This window comes from Oncorhynchus mykiss, chromosome 5 (genome assembly GCF_057628025.1).
Source record: "Oncorhynchus mykiss isolate SJ-2025 chromosome 5, ASM5762802v1, whole genome shotgun sequence".
NCBI classification, from domain to species: Eukaryota; Metazoa; Chordata; class Actinopteri; order Salmoniformes; family Salmonidae; genus Oncorhynchus; species Oncorhynchus mykiss.
The window spans coordinates 14,360,516-14,380,000 of record NC_143026.1 but is presented as its reverse complement, the minus strand read 5'-3'; the positions used below and the strand labels follow the sequence as shown (position 1 = coordinate 14,380,000).

The following is a 19,485-nucleotide window of genomic DNA, read 5'->3' as shown; positions in this document are numbered from 1 at the left end:
ATCATAATATACTCAGGTGTAGCTCTGGGACTACATGTATGTATGTACTCAGGTGTAGCTCTGGGACACTCAGTGGGTAGTGGCTCTGAGGCAGACAGATTTACACTTAGAAATTATAAAATCATTAAAAAGCTGTCGCATAGAATTCCCCCAAATAATAAAAACATAATAAAGGTGATATGTGCGCACCTGCAAAAAGCGTTAAATGTCATACTTGTAGTAGTAAAGGCCGCCCCCATGGCACTAAGCTCTAATAAAGCGGTGTAATCACATTACAATGTCGTCATTTGTTATGTGGTTGAAGGCTGGAAGGTTTCCCTTTCTCCAATCATGAGAGAAGGTGTGAGACTGTTCTACTTGGCTGCATTTTCCTTCTTCTCACCCTCTTGTCTCTTGCAGAGATCTTCCTCAGTACGGACACAAGCAGTGGCAGTCCTACTTCGGCCGCACCTTTGACGTCTACACCAAGCTGTGGAAGTTTCAGCAGCAGCACAGGTCAGCTGGTCACTGACGGCTCCGTTCTCTCTGACACATTTCCCAAATAGACACAACCATTTTTTTTTACCCATTTTCCCAGATAGATCAACAACGTTTGAGCCTAGTGGATGAGATGGAGAAATCTGTTGGCTTAAACATTCATTTTAAAAGCAGCATTGCTTCTTTTTTTCTGTTCTTTCTTGGGAGCAGGCAGGTCCTGGACAATCGGTATGGCCTGAAGAGATGGCAGATAGGGGAGGTGGCGTCCAAAATAGGCCAGCTGTACTACCACTACTAGTAAGGTTCCTCCAACTGCACGCGCTCCCACACACAGACTGTCACATATCCTTATCATTCATGTCCTGGAATATTTTGTTGGTCTGATCTGTGCTTTAACTCTGGTAACTTGTGTGAAAACAATTCCTGGTTCAAGCAATTGATGGTACTTGATGGAGAGGTTGGTACAGTATCTAGGAGTGGGCCCGACTCTAAATCTGTTATTCGGATGTGCACAAAAAGTGAAATTGGGAAAAGAATTCTGAAACATTTAGTATTTGCTGCCATTTCTAGCTATTTGGTTGCTACATGTAGCACTGTTTGTGTGCACCTGTGAATTAAGCAATATAAAAGGTACAATGACTAAAAACAAGAGGAAAATCTTGTCAACTAAAATTACTTACTTTTTTGGGATTAAAACTAATATGTTTGGCATAACTGAATTTTGGAAAGACTGACTAAAACAAAATAAAAAAACAGGTGGCAAAATAAATACCTAAGTATCATATGATCCAATGTGGTGGTGTGAGGTTCGTGGATTTTTTTTTTTTACGATATAAAACCAAGCTGACATGCAGAATTTGTGTTTCCTAAAGTGTTCTAATTTAAGTTGATCAAATTTGTTTCGTTCTTAATGCACTTATTCAGGAACTACCAGGGTACCAGTGTCACACTCAATACAGAGAGTTCTTGGCACACCATTTTCTCTTTTTGTGTTGTAGTCTTCGTACCTCAGAAACAAGTTACCTGAATGAGGCCTTCTCGTTCTACTCGGCCATCCGTCAGCGGTCCTACTACTATCAGGTCAACAAAGAGGATAGGTGAGTGCCAACGCATGGCATTTTATTGATATTTAAGAAATTAGTTTGAGCCGTCTGGCTTCCATTCAGTTTTCGTCCCAGGAGGTTAATGCTAGCCAGAGGCTGTTGTAACATAGCAAAACAACTGAACTATGCACTTTAAAAGCGGCCTGGGTCAATTGAATACAGACATGGTATGGATATACCTTTGTATTTGGAGTGAAGTATCCCTGACTGTCAGATAACAAAAATGCAAAAATACATATGAGGAAAGGGTAGTTTATATACTTGCAATTTCTGTGATAAAAAATATATTCTTTAACCCTCAGCACATTGCTTTTTTCAACATGTTCAAGTGCTTTTGAAGTCTGAACAACTCTTCAACCAATGAGATTTTAGCTAGCAAACTAACGTTGCTAATAACTTAGCTAGCTTGCTAATGTTGGCAATGTGGTCAAACTAGCTACATTGTCAAACTAGCTACCTGATTAAGGCTGTAAATGGCTTTATTTCATTACCAGGCTTACTATTCATTACCAGGCCACCTATTCAGGCTGAAAAGGTGAGAAGTCAGTGATGAAACATGTCAACTCGTAGATTCAAATTCTGAGTTTCCCACTTGTTACTCCGACTTGGACCGTCATTCGGCTATATTAGAGTTGGACAGTTGTATTTCCGACAGCACTTGAGTGCACATTTTTAGCCACCTAATAATTATCTGTTTGCTGCTGAACCAGGTGAACGTAGTAATGGGTTAGCTGGCTTGCTAACATTATAATATTTTTTTAAATGACATTTTTCAAAACCCAGCTAAACGAGCTCGGAAAGGTGGGTGAGTGATTTAGCGAGCAATGAGGAGCAACATTCCACATGGGGAGATAATGATAGAAGTTTATTTTTATGATATGATATTTGTTGAAGGTGTTTATGGTAGATTGAGACAAATTACATAATCACAATTAACAAAATTGTTGTGAATGTTCCAACAGCTACATTTATTTGGTGCTGCTGGAACAAAACACATGAACATTTTACTCTGTGTGTGTTTGTGCTTGCCAGGGATAGATTGTAACACAACTTTTCTTTCTTCCATTGTCTTCCCCCTCCTGTTAGGCCTGAGTTGGTAGTGAAGAAGCTCCGGTATTATGCCCGCTACATAGTAGTCTGTTTACTTCTGAACAAGATGGACCTAGTGAAGGTGCTGGTCAAGGTAAGAAATCTGAGGATAAACAAACGATTACCAGAGGAAGTTCTCAATCTCATTTGTATTTATTTACTTTTTGTTGTATTTTATTATTGGAGTTTAGTATAAAGTGGAGTGCAGAAGTTTCAGCCTGAAAATGTTTAATTTTGTTACTCTTACAAAAATACATTTTTAACTTGCATGCATTAGTGTGCTGTGTATAGTGTGTATAACATTGGTCTACCCTCCTGCAGGAGCTGTCAGAGGAAATCGAGGACTATACACAGCGCTTCAACACAGAAGATCAGTTAGAATGGAATCTTGTCTTACAAGAGGTGGCAGCTTTTGTGGAGGTCAGATTCCAAATCGGTTGTGTGGTTGTATTGATATTGTGCCTTTGAGGTTGTGCCTTTTTAAAATTGATTTAGTTCTATCCTTGAACTGTTCTTGTCTATTAATGTTCTTTCATGTTTTGTGTGGACTCCAGGAAGAGTAGCTGCTGCTTTCGCAATGGCTAATGGGGATCCTAATAAAATACTAAAGAATAACTTGACTGTATATAAAGAAACACTGCAGGAGTGTTTTACTCACTAATGATTGGCAGTTAACCCCCTTGAGTAAATTTGCATTGGCTGCGTCTCAATTCACCTCATCTGTCGATGTCGCCCTTCCGCATCTGCGGTGAAAGGTGGCAGAGCTAGAGCGGTGTTTGTCAGACCATGAGACATCCTGAAAATCAGTCTACTCACAAAAACGTTGGTAGCGTCCGAACAGTTTGACCTACAAAACTTCATGGAAAGATGAGACTAATGAACACGATAGTTCTCCATTTTGCTCCATGGCCTCCACGAGTCTCACGTGACTCGTCTGAAGTCGGTACAGCCGATCTGCCAACTTCGGTCTGTAGCGTCCAAACAGTTTGGGCTACACTCTATGACCCCTCTGTGGAACGGCGAGTCTCTCACGGACATGTATATTTCAGTTGTTTTGCACTAGGAAGCTTACAAGAATAGTCTGAAGATAGCCAGGTACCAGTTTTAAAAAATGAATGAAAATATACACTACCGTTCAAAAGTTTGGGGTCACTTAAAAATGTCTTTGTTTTTGAAAAGCACACGTTTTTTGTTGTCCATTTAAAAACATTTTTTTATCAGAAATACAGTGTAGACATTGTTAATGTTCTAAATGACTTATTGTAGTTGGAAACTTTATGGAATATCTACATGGGCATACAGAGAGAGGCCCATTATCAGCAACCATCACTCCTGTGTTCCAATGTCACATTGTTAGCTAATCCAAGTTTATAATTTTAAAAGGCTAATTGATCATTAGAAAACCCTTTTGCAATTATGTTAGCACAGTTGAAAGTGTTGTTCTGATTAAAGAAGCAATAAAACTGTCCTCCTTTAGACTAGTTGAGTATCTGGAGCATCAGCATTTGTGGGTTCGATTACAGGCTCAACATGGCCAGAAACAAATAACTTTCTTCTGAAACTTGTCAGTCTATTCTTGTTCTGAGAAATGAAGGCTATTCCATGTGAGAAATTGCTGAGAACCTGAAGATATCGTACAACGCTGTGTACTACTCGCTTCACAGAACCAGAATAGAAAGAGAAGTGGGAGGCCCCGGTGCACAACTGAGCAAGAGGACAAGTACATTAGAGTGTCTAGTTTGAGAAACGGACACCTCACAAGTTTTCAACTGGCAGTTTCATTAAATAGTATCTGCAAAACACCAGTCTCAATGTCAACAGTGAAGAGGCGACTCCCGGATGCTGGCCTAGGCAGAGTTCCTCTGTCCAGTGTCTGTGTTCTTTTGCCTATCTTAATCTTATTTTTATTGGCCAGAATCAACTAGTCCAAAGAAGGACAGTTGTATTGCTTCTATAATGAGCACAACACTTTACTGCTGTGCTAACATAATTGCAAAAGGGTTTTCTAATGATACATTTGCCTTTTAAAATTATAAACTTGGATTATCTAACACAACATGCCATTGGAACACAGGAGTGATGGTTGCTGATAATGGGCCTCTGTATGACCATGTAGATATTCCATAAAGTTTCCAGCTACAATAGTCATTTACAACATTAACAATGTCTACAGTGTATTTCTGATCAATTTGATGTTATTTTAATGGACAAAAAATGTCTAAGTGACCCCAAACTTTTTGGAATGGTAGTGTATATGGAGAAACTAGTTCAGTGTCTAAAATAAGGGGTTGTCAAAAAAGTAAGAGTCCTGATCTTTTGTATATCTCTCAGATACAGGACAGACACTTCAGAACAAACTTCCTTTAGATTTTTGTTGGACTATCTGTTATTCCATGAAGCTGTTATGCATTGCTATGGGCTAATAGTAAGCTTTAAAAAACAACCTTTTTTTCTTACCTTATGGAGTTCTGAAATTTCAAATCAAACAGCTAAATGATCCTTGGTATGACCATATGTTCACTTAGTAGAACCCCCACGTACGTAGACTCTTAAAGATTTGAAAGGGATACTTCGGGATTTTGGCAATGAAGCCTTTCCCAGAGTCAGATGAAAAACTCATGGGTAACATTTTTATGTCTACATCTAGTATGAAGGTAGTTAGCCAATGCTAACTAGCGTGTATGTTATCAGTTTGCCTAGACTTCCAATCATTGCGCTAACACTAGTTAGCAACTTCCTTTAAACTGGATGCAGAGACATAAAAATGGTATCCACGAGTTCATCTGACTCTGGGGAAGTAGAGTAAGAGCTTCATTGCCAAAATGACCCTTTTAATGGACATTCTATATGATATTTCATAAAGATTCTCAGAGTAACCTTCTGCAGTCTTGAGAGAAATGATCAGCTTTGAGGATGGGTTTGGCTTATGTCGTTATAAGCAAAGGTTTAGATTTTTAACGATATTGGTATGAACTTACTGTATCCCGTCACGATCTCTTGATTACTTTTATCTTTCTGTGCCTACTGCCAATTTCCTACTACAAAAGGGGGAAATGTCATAACTTATGAATGAAAGTTATATCAACACTTAAAGGAGGCTTCCACAAGTCAGCAAAAATCGGATGGGTTTCCACCAAGCATTACTGAAGTACTGTAATTTAATTAATTCAGGATTATGGGGTTGAAATTATCATTGTATATTTATGTCAAGCTGTGATATTTTGTGTGTAAGATTTTACATACCACAAAAGTGTTACTAGAATGGTGTGCACAATGGAGTTAAAGTGAAGCTATGAATGTTTTGTTTCTGTGAGCAGGCAGACCCAGTGGTGGTGCTGAACGATGAAAACACTGTGGTCTTCACATCCAATCGGCTACAGGAGGGGGGCGTGCCTCAGTTGGAACAGGGAATGGTAGTTGGCCAGCTTACCCTGGCAGATGCACTAATCATTGGAAACTGCAACAACCAGGTGTGTGAACACAGATTCTAGTCTAAAGTGCAGCTCTAAAACAACCTCTTGACCAGTCTGGGGACCCACATTCTAAACTATAATAATTTGTGTTTGTCAGGTAAAATTCAGTGAGCTAACCATCGATATGTTCCGCATACTCCAAGCTTTGGAGCGGGAACCAGTCAACCTGGCTACTACAACTTCTAAACCTGGAACATTGGTGAGGGGGAATACTGGAAACGCATCTTACACTGTGTTGTGGGCAACAACATAGACAGAATATTGAAAATGTAAAAGTCTCGAATGTGATATGGGAGAAAGGCAGCGCCGGAAACCCTACATGAAACCTGTCCTATAAACAGCTGCTTACTCCGTTTCTTCCTTCACAGGCCCTTACCCCATGTCTTCCTTCACAGGAACCCAGCGAGAAGCCAGCCAAGAGAGAGAACCCTCACAAGTACCTGCTGTACAAGCCAACGTTCAGCCAGCTCTACACCTTCTTGTCTGCCTCCTTTAAGGTCAGTCTCCAACTGTCTCCCCGATGTGTCGGTCTTCACTTGTCACCTGTGAGAAAGACCCGATTGCGTGACGGTTAACAAAATTTCATGACCACCACAGTCCTAGTCCTACCCAATGAAAACGCTGAACAGAAAGAAATCTACATCCTGTTCTAGAGTTTATCCTAATGGAGTCCCATCAGAATTGTATAAAATATCAATAAAATGTGTATATTTTAATACATTAACGATTTTTGGATGGTATTGGCTGATTTTAGGTGTTGTTTTGTAGGAGTTGCCAGCGAACAGTGTGCTGCTCGTCTATCTTTCAGCTACTGGAGTCTTCCCTACCGGACGCTTGGATTATGAGGGTACACCCCCTTAAATTCTGTAAACGCACACACACTCACTAGTTCATACACTGGTCACGTTCTTGCAGCTGAAATTCATCTGATAATGTATTCAAAAAATTTGATTGATTTTCTATCAGGACCATATGACTTTGGAGGAGTTCTCACCAACACAAACCGTGATGTGGTGAACGGGGAGACTGTACAGAAAAGGAACCAAGCCCAAAAAGAGATGCACTGGTAAGGAACAGGCTCTGGCAATCCACTGTCCTCTGTGTTTTTTGGCAGACATGAGATGCATGTACAGTATTGGTGTTTAAAAAGTTACATAGAACTTCTTGCACAGCCCACTTTATTTATTAACACACTCTACAATATTCACCCAAATTGTTTGTAATGTGTGTGTGTGTACATGCAATGACTGTTGACTCCTGTATGCCTTAGCCTTCACCCTGGGGACTTGTTCCCTTTCACCCGGAAGCCTCTCTTTGTCATTGTGGACTCTTCCAACAGCACAGCCTATAAGGTTGGTGAGAATTACATTCATCACAATTACGCCTTTTTTGGGTTAAGAGAAGGATAATGATAACTTTGAGGTGCTTTTCATACATTGCTAAAACACTCAACTGGATTTTCATCATTATTTTACTGAACAACAATATAAACGCAACAATTTCAACGTTTTTACTGAGTTACAGTTCATGAGTGGTGCAGCGGTCTAAGGCACTGCATCAGTGCTAGAGGGGTCACTGGTTTGATTCCAGGCTGTATCACAACCGGCAGCGAGTCCCATAGGGTGACGCTCAATTGGCCCAGCGTCGTCCGGGTTAGGGCTTGGTCGGGGTAGGCCGTCATTGTAAATAAGAATTTGTTCGTAACTGACTTAATTAATAATTAAATAAAAATATTAGGAAATAAGTCAATTGAAATAAAATCATAAGGCCCTAATCTATGGATTTCATGTGACTGGGCAGGGGTGCAGTCATGGGTGGGCCTTGAAGCCAGTTCCAGCCAATCCCCACAAAAGTGCTTTATTGCAGACATAAATACTCCTCACTACCCCCCTCCAATTTTAAGATGCATTTAAGGAAAAGTGGACTATTCCTTTTGGGAATTCAGTCTGGCGTGATTCTTACTAACATTAATATTTAATGCCTTGTATCTCCATGTAGAATTTCACCAATCTCTTTGGTCAGCCGCTGGTGTGCCTGCTATCTCCCACAGTCTATCCAAAGAGCATGCAAGGTTAGTTTGTCACTATTATTATAGTTTTTACGCCTCTGTACTCCTCTTAATTAGCGTGTTACAGGCAACCGTCAATTACTTTCCATGTTGAAGTCGGCAATTACACTATGCCATACTCTTTAACTATTCTAGAAAATAGCTCTTAGAGCTTGTCAGTTAATTCTCAAATGCGTTGGCCTATTGATACCAGCCATTGTACTCATTTAGGCCGTTTTATGTGGCTGATTATTTTCTATTGGATTCTGCAATTATTTAAATTTGTTTTATTGATTGGTTTAGAAATGTGTGGGCAGAATAAGCCACGTAAGATGAGACATTGTTTTTGTGGGTGTTCTGAGAAACTGTTCTATGAATGTCTCTCAAACTGGTCTCCTTCTCTCAGACCAGTCTCAGCGCGGCAGCCTCTTCACACTCTTCCTGTACTGCCCCCTTCTGGCCTTCCTGTCAGTGTGTGGCCTGAGCAGCCTGCGCCAAGGATTGTGGGAGAAGGCCGAGGAGTTTCTACACAAGGTGTACCGTGACATCGGCCAGATGATTACACGCTCACAAGCTATAGGTATGTTTTGTGTTTTTTGGAGAGAAAAAAAATAGATTTTAAGTGCAAATATCACAACCATAATGGTGGAATTTCTCCTTCACAGACCAAGCCTTTCTACAGTTCTACGGTGATGAGTTCCTCCGATTGTTACTGATCCGCTTTGTGTTTTGCTCGGCTACACTGAGACTGCACAAGCTCTTCCGGGTAAATCAGTTTTATTGTGCCCTTGGTACTGAGTTACATCTCCCATAGTTATTCATTGTAGTTACGGTAATTAGGGGGTCAAATGTAATGTCCCTTCTCTGTCTGTCTGCCTTTTGCAGGAGTCCAGGAGCTTCCCGGAATCGTACCCTCAGCTACCCAAACAGGACACGGTGGAGAGCAGCCTCCTGCAGAAGCACGTTCTGGAGCTGGCCGCCATGTTGGATGTGCGGAGCCTCTTTTGGGACGGAACGCTGGACGTGAACTACTAACCTTCAGCTGCCCAGCTAGTCACCACAACTATACAAACGCAGACCACCGCTATACACATTCGCACAAGGGAGAGTCCTCATCTTTCAGAGGTAATTAAGTTACTGGTTGAACACACTGCAATAGTGTCTGTTTCTTTTTAACCCAAGATCCCCTTATTTCCCCTACCTAATTGACTTTACCCTATCGGCTATACTTATTTCCCCTACCTAATGTACTTTACCCTATCGGCTATACTTATTTCCCCTACCTAATGTACTTTACCCTATCGGCTATACTTATTTCCCCTACCTAATTTACTTTACCCTATCGGCTATACTTATTTTAAGTACATTCATACAGCTACTTGTGGAAGTCAACTATGTACAATGCAAACATGAACAAGTTACCTAGCTACTTATATCCACATGAGCTGAGCATGTACTACCGTGTTGTTACTATAAAAAAAAGCACTCAAATGAAGACATGGTGCAGCTATTTTAGTCTGAGGGTGGCAGGAGGACACGTGAAGCTATCGATGGCTTTAACACTTAAAAAGACAGAAAATAAATGAACATAGTTTTACGACAGCACTGCCTGCAATGGGTTCTAGATGGATGCTTCCAGCTATCTGAACTGCAAATGAACTTCAATGCAAGCTGTAGGGAAGTCTCTTCTTCTGTGCATGGGTAGATGTGTTGGCCAAGTTTACTGGATGTAGGGTTTAGAGTGAGACTAACCTCCATATTTGTTTACCCAAATAGATCTGCTGGTTTTAACACATCGAATTCTAATGTAATTGCCTGGAAGTTGCTTTTTTTTGTTTAATTTCAGTAGTCTGTTCTGTAAAACTGAGGCATGGATGGGTAAAGTAACAGAGTGCCTGCCTATGCAGACCCTCATGAACAGTTTAGCCCTGTTCAGAAACAACCACTTTCTCCTACCATCTAGGCACCAGCTCTGACCCGTTTAGGTGCCAGCTCCTAACATCTAGGTACTAACATACGGTGGCGGTGTCAGCAGCTCTGAATGATCTGCAAACATATCCGCTCATTTAGTGCAGTGACTGAGCAAGCGGGAGGCCGCTAATCTATTTTCACTGTCTATTACTCCTTGTATCAGAGCAGGTTTTCGGACTGGGATTACCGCCGGTATATGTTTAAGCACCATGCAGGTACACAGCTGCCCAGCCCCTCACAGGCCAATCAAAATAGATAAATAGACACATCTCTCCCAATCTTCTGCTTTTTCAAAGAAATCACTTGAGGAACCAGGGTAACACTCCTTCTGGGGTGGATCTTTTAAAAGATTTAGCTTTGACCTTGATTGGCAGCATATCATTGGCTGCATATCTTTTGAGACATTGTAGGGATGGAAAAGGCCTCTCTATGCTGTAGCCTATATGTTTTGGGGGTTGCATCCCATGGCAATTATAGTCTTACGTATTCTCTACTTAACCGACTTTCTCCTGACCAGTTCTTTCAGACTAGTGGGGATTACGGAAATTAGGTAAAGGGGGTAGATTCTGAGATTCACCCCTCCTGATTCAACAACTATTGGTTTCTGGAAATGTAGGACTTTGAGAGGCCCTGTGTCATTCATTATAACTAAGCCCCCATAATGGCATTCCTCTGTCTTAGGCATGGTGGTTTACTGGAGAGAGCTCATGCTGCTGTTTCTCTTTCTTTGCATGTCTTATCAGTATTCTTGTCCATAGAGTTTACTCTGTCGAGTTCATATTAGTCTGTTTGCAGGTCAGTTCCAGCGTTAGCCGTCTAGTGAGTGCCCTGCATGGCAGCAAGCGTCATCTAATTACCTTATATTGATGGGGGCTTGAAGCAATGGAATCGGGTAGAGCTGAAACTGACTCCTGGCAACCAGTTTTAAGTACATGTGTGTGGTGATGAACAAAAATAGCCAAATCATTTTGTTTTTTGTATTTACTGAAAGAGAAAAAATGAATTTCAAAAATAAGAAATCACAATTTTAAATGTATATTTATGTTTAATTGAAAATAACAGTATGTGATACAGAGAGATGTTTGGTCTTTAGTACGTATGTTGAATTGTTAATTGTAGAAGCTGTGAAAAATATATGCAGTTGGCACAGCAATTTTAATGAATGGAACTGCACATTGTTCCCCCCCAACCCCCCCATCAGTTGTTTTGGTCAAATTCAGCCAGCATACATTCCAAGGACATGGAGAGAGTCGGGGAAACTGACACGGTTCTCCCCATTGAAACAAACAAAAGTGGACCATTTCAACATGGGAAATACTACTCCCCATGGCAATTTATAATCATATTTTGTTTATTTGTTGACAATGATAATATGATTAATAACGATGATAAAAACAATAGTAGCCTTGCACTTTACTGTATTGAATTATGACCTAATCTTATTTGTTGTGCTGTCAGTATAAAGGCATGCCAGAGAACGTCCAATCCATTATTCCCTATGCCACCCCACGATCATTGTAATACACATTTAGATATTTGATGTTTTTGTCAATGACAATGGACAAGAACACTGTCCATATTTTTTGTAAAAACCTTAATTGTTGTGATATATGATGTTATCTGTGTTATTTCATTAGAGCATGCATGTCTGTCCATGTTTGGGATGGCAGCACAGGGCATGATCATCCAGATCACACAAGACTAGCATCCTAGCTCACTGGGAAGCACAAGCTAGTGCAACGAGCTACACTACCGTAGCTCATCTTCTCTTCACTTAGGGGACCCACTTTCATAGAAATGTATATCTACAAAGCCTCTGTGGACTGTTTCATTCAAACTGCCTTTTGGTTTTATCCAGTTTTTTTTCTTCAAGCACATCATGACCGCGGCGTCACAGTCCAATTTTTTAATTGCCACCATTTTTATGGACCACTCCAATTTCCATAAGAGTTATCACTGCCAAAACAAGTTGACTGATGAGCTTTCAGGGGAAGGCCATGAAGAATTACTGTCCAGTTGAGCATATCACCCATGTTTTCTTGGACTATCCTTGATTCATGAATTTACAAACACGACGAAGTCCTCAAGGGAAGAGGAAAAGACAGAGCACCCATACTTAACTAAACCTGATTCAAAAAGGTTGACGCATTGTGACCGTGTCATATCATACATACACTGTGAATTGTATGCAGTAAAACCATTTTGGGACATGTTTTCCTGCTTTGTCTTTGGGCCTTTGTTTACAGCCCGTTGTAATCTCGTGGTGACTTTACTCTCCTCCATGTAGTGTGTTATTGTGCATTGTAGTTAGGAGCAAGAGGGGAACAAAAAGCACTCATATTCTTATAGAAAAGTGTCAAAGCTTCCTGTGCAAACTGAAGTGAAGCTGCCCCTTTACCGTGTATCCCCAACCCAAAATAGGTCTTACTAGTGAGGATAGTACAGTATATGTAAAGTACATATGATATTTATGCATAATGACAAAGCCCTAGACACCATTTATTTATGTTATAATACTTGTAAATTGTGACAGGATGTGGCTGACCTCTTTCCCCTGTTGGCATGTAGTTGAAGCCCCTAATAGGGTGAAATGTTGAGAAACAAAGGAATGTCCATTCTATAAATTACGTATCTATTATTTGAAAGTCATGTCAATTCTGTGCAATACATTTCTATCTGCAATGCTTTGAACGTTTCGCACCATTTGGATAAGCCCTAGATGAGTAACACAATGATATGGAACAAAAATATATTTAAGTATGAACATTCATTTCTTGGGCCTAAATCTAAAATGTTACTTTGAGAGTAAGGGTGTTCTTTCTACCGGTTCCTACTGTTGTGGGAGGGAACGATTTCAAAGTGATATATTGGTCGGAATACTCTTTCTTTATAAGTTAAGGGTTTCTAGAGATGCTAGTTAAACATTATTTGGCATTCTTTGTTTATATCCTTTAAACGGTTCTGTCCCATTTGTTGCCAATTATATTTGATGTTAAGTATGAAGGAAAAATAAGTTGACCAAAACATGCAAGCTTTTTTGAATGCTTTAAGAAAATTAAAAGTTTGACTGTTTTGTTTTAATTTGTGTGAGATGTATTGTCTTTATTGAATAATCTATTGTTTAAAATGTATTTTATATAGGTGATTGCTTTGACTCCTCAAAAGAAAAGACCTGTTACAAAAGCATCACTCAAACATTTATTTCACACACAATCAACAATACAGTAGGCATAGGCAAGATATAAGAGATGCCTTTGGACTGAAGACATTAACAATGTGGAAAATGCCCCTGAATGAATTTAGACACCACTCCAATTTTAAGATTTTTTTCTAACCAAAACCAATGTACCTCACTTATTAGCATGCTATCAAAAGGGAAAAAGTCTTTACTGTGTTACAATGGTCCCTTTATTGATGGTCTTCAGTTGTTGCTGAAAGCATAATTAAGTAATCTGATTTATCGACATATGTTGTAGACGTCAGTGATGGTTGTATAAAGATAATTTACCTGTTATGTCTATTACAATTAGACACCTAGCTTGTGGGGGCATTGGTTCATTCTCTGGGTGGCTGTAAGGTGTACTTGTTTAAAACCCTGTATGAAGAGATGTCACTTCGAGCTTAACTTTTATAGCTACTTAACCAGATATGTTCTAGGGTTCTATTCAATCCATATCGTGGAAGTTCAGTGTAATTTAAAGGCAATGTTCCCGCGTCAGCGGAGACTACATTCACGGTAAACGCTGCATGTCGGCTCAATTGAAAATTACCTTTACTGCTGCCAACACTGCTTTACCTTTTTTAAATGTTTTAATATAAATTCAACCTTGCCTCCTGATAGGTCCAGACTTCTTAAATTGATAGTTCACAAATGCCTAGCCCCTCCCTACTGGTTTCCACTTTACCTTCCGCTAGACCAAAATCGGAATCCTCACAGCTCTCCAAGTGCATATGACAGGGTTACTGAAGACTCCTTTGTGCTTGCATAGCTAATCCTATTAAAAACAAAAAATATACTATTTGGATGAGGTGTTTCTCTGGAACTAGTTTGTAGATTCACACGTACCATTGTGTTCAATCTGAACAGGAATACAGGTTCCACAGCCAAATTCACCTGCAGACTAGAGGGCAAATGACAAGGACACTTGTTCCCAGTTAAGATGATCCATGAGTTTTATTGCAGCAGGCACTTTACAATGAAATCCCCCACCCACCAATTAATTGAATTCAAAGAATCTGTCTCTTTATATTAAATGTACTTTTGTCTGTACAAAACTGACAATGAGAATAACGTAAATCTAAATATTCAACACTGTGAGCCAAAGGACATACTCGCAAGCTCACACAACACACACACACACACACACACAGGTATAAAGGTACCGTTGGTACCAAGTAACAGTTGATGCACAGCCTTTTACCTGCCATGTTCATGTCATTAGGGAAACTCTTTTCCTTCCCCCACCCTCAAAGAAACATGCTGATACTTATGAATATTAGAAAGAAATGCAATGGCGAAAGAACGACAAACTCGTGATTAGGTAAAAATGATAATCCTATACATGAACAAATATCAATTTCCTTAGTTACAGCTAAATATTTTCTAACAGAAAATAATGTTCCCTTTGTTTTTTTTTGTCTTTAACTTATGTAGTGTAAGGGTTTTTATTCTCAGGAAGAAATGTATTGTGGTAATAAGCTACTTTCCCTTATACAGAAGGCAGTCAATCCTCTTGTCAGTGGTCATGCAGGAGATGCTCCATGTGATAAAGCACGTCCCCTCAAACTGTCTTTCGGGCGGTCAGAACTCTTACGATTGACCCTAAGCCCCCAACTGCGAAAGCCTGAGGGGAAGAGACAAATGAACAAATATCATACACACATGATAGATTAGGTCAGGGATGGGCAACTTTGATGGGGGTGGGTGCCACATCTGAATTCATGAGGGGCCACAGTTGCTCGTGGGTGTGCATACCCCCCCTCCCCCCAATCACATTGTGAGAAACTTTTTAGCAGCACCCCTCTTGACAGCTGAGAGAAAATGTTGCCGTTTTAAAGCCAGTTTGCCGGAGAGACAATTTAGCAAATTTATAACAAGTTTCATGCAATTCAAATATTGTAATGGGGTGAAGGGGAAAATGTGCTGTTTTATAGCTAATTTTCTGCAATTCTACACATTTTGCTATACAGTGGAGAGAAATGTTCACTGTTTTTAATGTATCTGAGTGAGACTGACTAACAAAATCAATTGGGGCTCCCAGGGCCAGTAATTCAACCAAGATGGCTAGCCGCTAGACCAATCCAAAGACGTTTTGCTGATTGAGTGAAACTGCTGATGCACAACTAAACTTCAAAATTGCACTTCAAGTATTATACTATTACAAGTTGCCCCCCTTCCTAAAAAAAAAAAAAAAAGTCAGAGGGCCACCAGTTACCCACCCCTGTATTAGGTGGCTTAGAGTTTAAAGTTCAGAGAGCTTTCACACCTTTTCGTGCCACTGTAGGAGAATGGCACTGCTATTGTCAGAGGGCTTCTCAAAGCCTCTATATATGTACTTCATAAGCAGGTCCACCCCGCTTCTGTCTAGCGACTTGACAGCTGGCTCGATATCACTGGACTTGAATGACGTCAACACTCTCAGCACTATTGCCAGAGCCCTTTCCTGAAAGACAGAGCAAGACAGCGAGAGAGAAGGGAGAGAGCATGTTAAAGGAAGTTATTTACAACTGCAGATTGCCACGAGAGAGGCAACATTTTATGGATACTTGCTAAGCCTCTCCTGCCATGTTACGGATGCCACATTGCTTGCTTAGTGAGTACCACTTCCACCTGATTCGGCTCATGCCTGGCTTGAACTCGGGACCGCCCTACTTGACAACATTCCAATGGTTTGAGCCACAAGGAAAAGTACCAATTGGATGGCTCCAGCAGCAACATTTCAAGCTAGCTGTGGAGTGAGCTTATGGTATGTTCTTAACTCTGTAATACTAGTATTCTAGACCAATGCCAATATTGACAAAAGGAGCTCCCCACAAAGTTACATGATGCAAGAGTACAATTTCAGATTTGATGCACATCTTGGCCCATTACCTTTATTGCTGGATTCTTAGTGTTGACAGGAGGGTTCCGGAGAGCAATGTGAAAAGCTGTCATCATGTCGCCTGTGCACTACAGTCGGTTAAGGAATTTAATACTTCCTATTGCCATATCCTAAATAGGTTTAAGGGGCAGGAACACAATGCATTGCCACAAGCAAATGTTTTTCCACCAACAAACAGACCGATATCAGGGAGGGTTTTGATGGCAGCATCCAATGTGAGATCTCTTTCCTGAGGGCACACAGTGTGTGGTGAAATCTGAATGTATTGCACTGTTTTTAAAATGATATAAACTGCCTTAATGTTGCTGTACCCCTGGAAGAATAGCTGCTGTCTTGGCAGCTAATGGGGATCCATAATAAAATACAAATACCTTAGGCTGCATTTACACAGCCAGCTCAATTATTATATTTTTCCTGGAATTGGTCTTTCGTCAGATCTTTTTCAGAGCTGATCTGATTGGTCAAAAGATCAGTTGGGCTGCCTTTGTAAAACGCAGGCATAGAGGTGTCCGATCACACACAGCCAGTTCCATCTCACCTGACCAGACCAACCATATTCCCTTCAAATGGAGCAGGATGACGCAGAGCGATGAATAGCTATACCACTAGACAAGGTGGTGGGGGGAGGGTATATATATTTAAGCAAATCCTGACCTGAATGCGTCTCACTCGAAATAAGGCCCTTAAGGGGGGCCATGTTGACCCTACTGACACTGATACTCCTGCCTCACCCAAATCAAATGGCTCAGTGATTCCCCCATCGATACTAGAGCAACTGCTTGTACTTTGCATGCTAGTTATAGCCAACTATGTTTGACGTAACTACCGAGCTAACAAAAAGTTAGGACATCCAAGAGTGTCGGGTTTAGATAGCTCTGGAGGGCGCCCTGGTCTGGACCAGAGTTAAGGACGGTTCAGCCAGGGATATCCTCCATTGGCTAGTTAGCCAACAACCTAAAACGACACATTTACACAACATCAACTAAGCTAACTTGCAAGATACATTTGTCAGTACGAACACAAAATCAACTGTTGAACATTTGGGTTTTTGAATGAAAAACAAAATCGCCGAGGCTATCTGATAGCTAAATGTGCTAGCTTGCTAGTTAACATGGGGGGCATGCGCATGAACGTAAAGGATATTGCCTGATGAGGTTGTCTATCTCCGCGCCGTCGGGTCCTTGATTGTCGACAGCCTCATCGTGATCATCCACGAATTTGTTCTCATCAAATTCATCTATGTCGAGTTTCCTGAATCGCGACGAAAGAGTGTTTTTCGCCATCGGAGCCACTTCGCTGGAGGAAACAGTAGCTAGCAAGCCAGCGAGCTAGTCCTCCACGGCGCTGTTGTTGAGTTGATGCGAGCGTAGTACAGTGTACTTGCCCTGTCGGTGCTATTGCTAGCAACCACAGTCTACGCAGATGTGACAATTTAACGGTGTTTTGATTGTAATTTATCTGCCAGTGTTACACAATCATTACTTTTCAACCAAATATCTAGCTAACTAGTTTGACACGCGATAGTGTTGTTGTCAGAATCATTTTCACCTACGTGAAGCCAGCAGCATAAACTGTCACTTCCGGGTCAAATATTAGAAAAATCCTTCACAATAGGTGTGCTGCCCTGAAACCAAATCAAATTGTATTGGCACATACACATGGTTAGCAGATGTTAATGCGAGTGTAGCGAAAAGCTTGCTTTGGAGTTCCGACCATGCAGTAATAACAAGTAACAAGTAATCTAACAATTTCACAACAACCTAACAATTTCACAACAACCTAGACAATTATTGGAAATAAAATATAAATGCCAAAAAAAGCAGTACGGTTTACAGTACATCACTGTCATTATATATTATTCTAGTTATCAAACTCAATACATTTGTAAAAAAACGATGTGATTTTTTTTTGTTTCAGTCCATTGGCCTTTCTGCCGCTTATATTCCTCTCATAGAGAATGATAGAGGCCTCTAGTGTCCAAAAGGCTATGTTATCAAGGGCAGTGTAACGGATGTGAAACGGCTAGCTTAGTTAGCGGTGGTGCACGCTAAATAGCGTTTCAATCGGTGACGTCACTTGCTCTGAGACCTTGAAGTAGGTGGCTTTTGTGGAGCGATGGGTAACGATGCTTCGAGGGTGACTGTTGTTGATGTGTGCAGAGGGTCACTGGTTTGCGCCCGGGTATGGGCGAGGGGACGGTCTTAAGTTATACTGTTACAGCAGCACCATTGAGGGCTTCCACCATTTTAATGTAGTCAGCTGGGTGGGACTAAAGGCGTCCGAAGGCTTCCCAGCCGAAACAATTTGGGAGAGTTTGAGACTATTTTGAGGAAGTGTATACTGACTACGGCGTCTCAAAATGGACAAACAGTACTATTGCCGCTTTTTCTCGTTTTTCAAGCGATGCTCTTTTAAGGCAGTATGCGAGCACACTCGTTCGGTTCGGCTAGCCGAGTTTGGCTAGGCACCAGTTGACCTGAAGCATGCTGACACCTTTACAACTTAATTGGCTGATCCCTCCTGGTGACCATGTTAGAGTCATGTCCAACAGGGTCATCGGGAGGGATCAGCCAATCGTGAAGAAGAAAATGTACCACTTCAAAATGGAGATTGTCTCAACGGCGCTGCCTATCCTGTCACAGACGCTACAGTATAGTAGCACAGATACAAAGATGAATCCTCTATTTATCTCTATGATTCCTGTAGTTCAATGGATGCTTTTGCTCTGGTTGGCTGTGAAGTTGAGGGATGGGGCTGTTGGGAAAATGTAGCATAAATTACCACTCTCAAATTCATATACTGCATTTTAAGATCAACTACATTAGTCTGACTGTGCAGAATCAATGATCTACAGATCATCTTGCAATCCAAACAGATTATTTTACATGTACTGATAGACAGAAATATAGGTCTATGGATGCAAGGACAGACCAACAGTCAAAAGAAAGGTGACAACCAAAACATGAAAAGTGGAGTAAAACAACCGTAGCCTATACTTTTTGTTATTACTAGGGTAAGACAGGACTGAAAATGTTTAGTTAAATTCTTCAAGAACCAATATTAGAGGAGCCACGTGTAACCTCATGTTTGAGGGGATACATCTGAGCAAGGTGCTGTGTAGATTCACTAATGTTCACATAATGAGTTGAGGTGCTAAAATATTTGTTTTATAAACTGGGGGATTCGAGCACTGAATGCTAATTGGCTGAAAGCCATGGTATATC

The 19,485-nt window shown here is 40.7% G+C and overlaps 2 protein-coding genes across 5 annotated transcripts in view; one reads left to right on the top strand and one right to left on the bottom strand.

The window, feature by feature from the left end:
* scai (suppressor of cancer cell invasion) overlaps window positions 1-13,241 on the top strand; it is a 38,498-nt gene extending 25,257 nt beyond the window's left edge. For 2 of the 4 annotated variants that reach the window (XM_021601769.3, XM_021601771.3), the window contains exons 4-18: window positions 400-495; window positions 688-774; window positions 1,476-1,574; window positions 2,667-2,763; window positions 2,991-3,089; window positions 5,987-6,139; window positions 6,240-6,341; window positions 6,511-6,639; window positions 6,911-6,989; window positions 7,109-7,208; window positions 7,413-7,494; window positions 8,141-8,213; window positions 8,596-8,769; window positions 8,855-8,955; window positions 9,075-13,241. In XM_021601769.3, coding sequence (XP_021457444.1) covers window positions 400-495; window positions 688-774; window positions 1,476-1,574; window positions 2,667-2,763; window positions 2,991-3,089; window positions 5,987-6,139; window positions 6,240-6,341; window positions 6,511-6,639; window positions 6,911-6,989; window positions 7,109-7,208; window positions 7,413-7,494; window positions 8,141-8,213; window positions 8,596-8,769; window positions 8,855-8,955; window positions 9,075-9,224 — 1,621 coding nt within the window. In that variant the 3' untranslated portion in view covers window positions 9,225-13,241. The remainder of the gene's footprint in view (window positions 1-399; window positions 496-687; window positions 775-1,475; window positions 1,575-2,666; window positions 2,764-2,990; window positions 3,090-5,986; window positions 6,140-6,239; window positions 6,342-6,510; window positions 6,640-6,910; window positions 6,990-7,108; window positions 7,209-7,412; window positions 7,495-8,140; window positions 8,214-8,595; window positions 8,770-8,854; window positions 8,956-9,074) is intronic. The other 2 variants (XM_021601772.3, XM_090233768.1) reach the window with 1 other exon arrangement.
* A 1,069-nt stretch (window positions 13,242-14,310) lies between these two features.
* On the bottom strand, window positions 14,311-17,843 carry arpc5l (actin related protein 2/3 complex subunit 5 like). The gene is given in 4 exon segments (NM_001165172.1): window positions 14,311-15,004; window positions 15,647-15,823; window positions 16,252-16,324; window positions 17,405-17,843. Coding segments are annotated over 4 exon segments (453 nt in total). The 5' UTR covers window positions 17,545-17,843; the 3' UTR covers window positions 14,311-14,941.
* Between the last annotated feature and the right edge of the window lie 1,642 nt (window positions 17,844-19,485).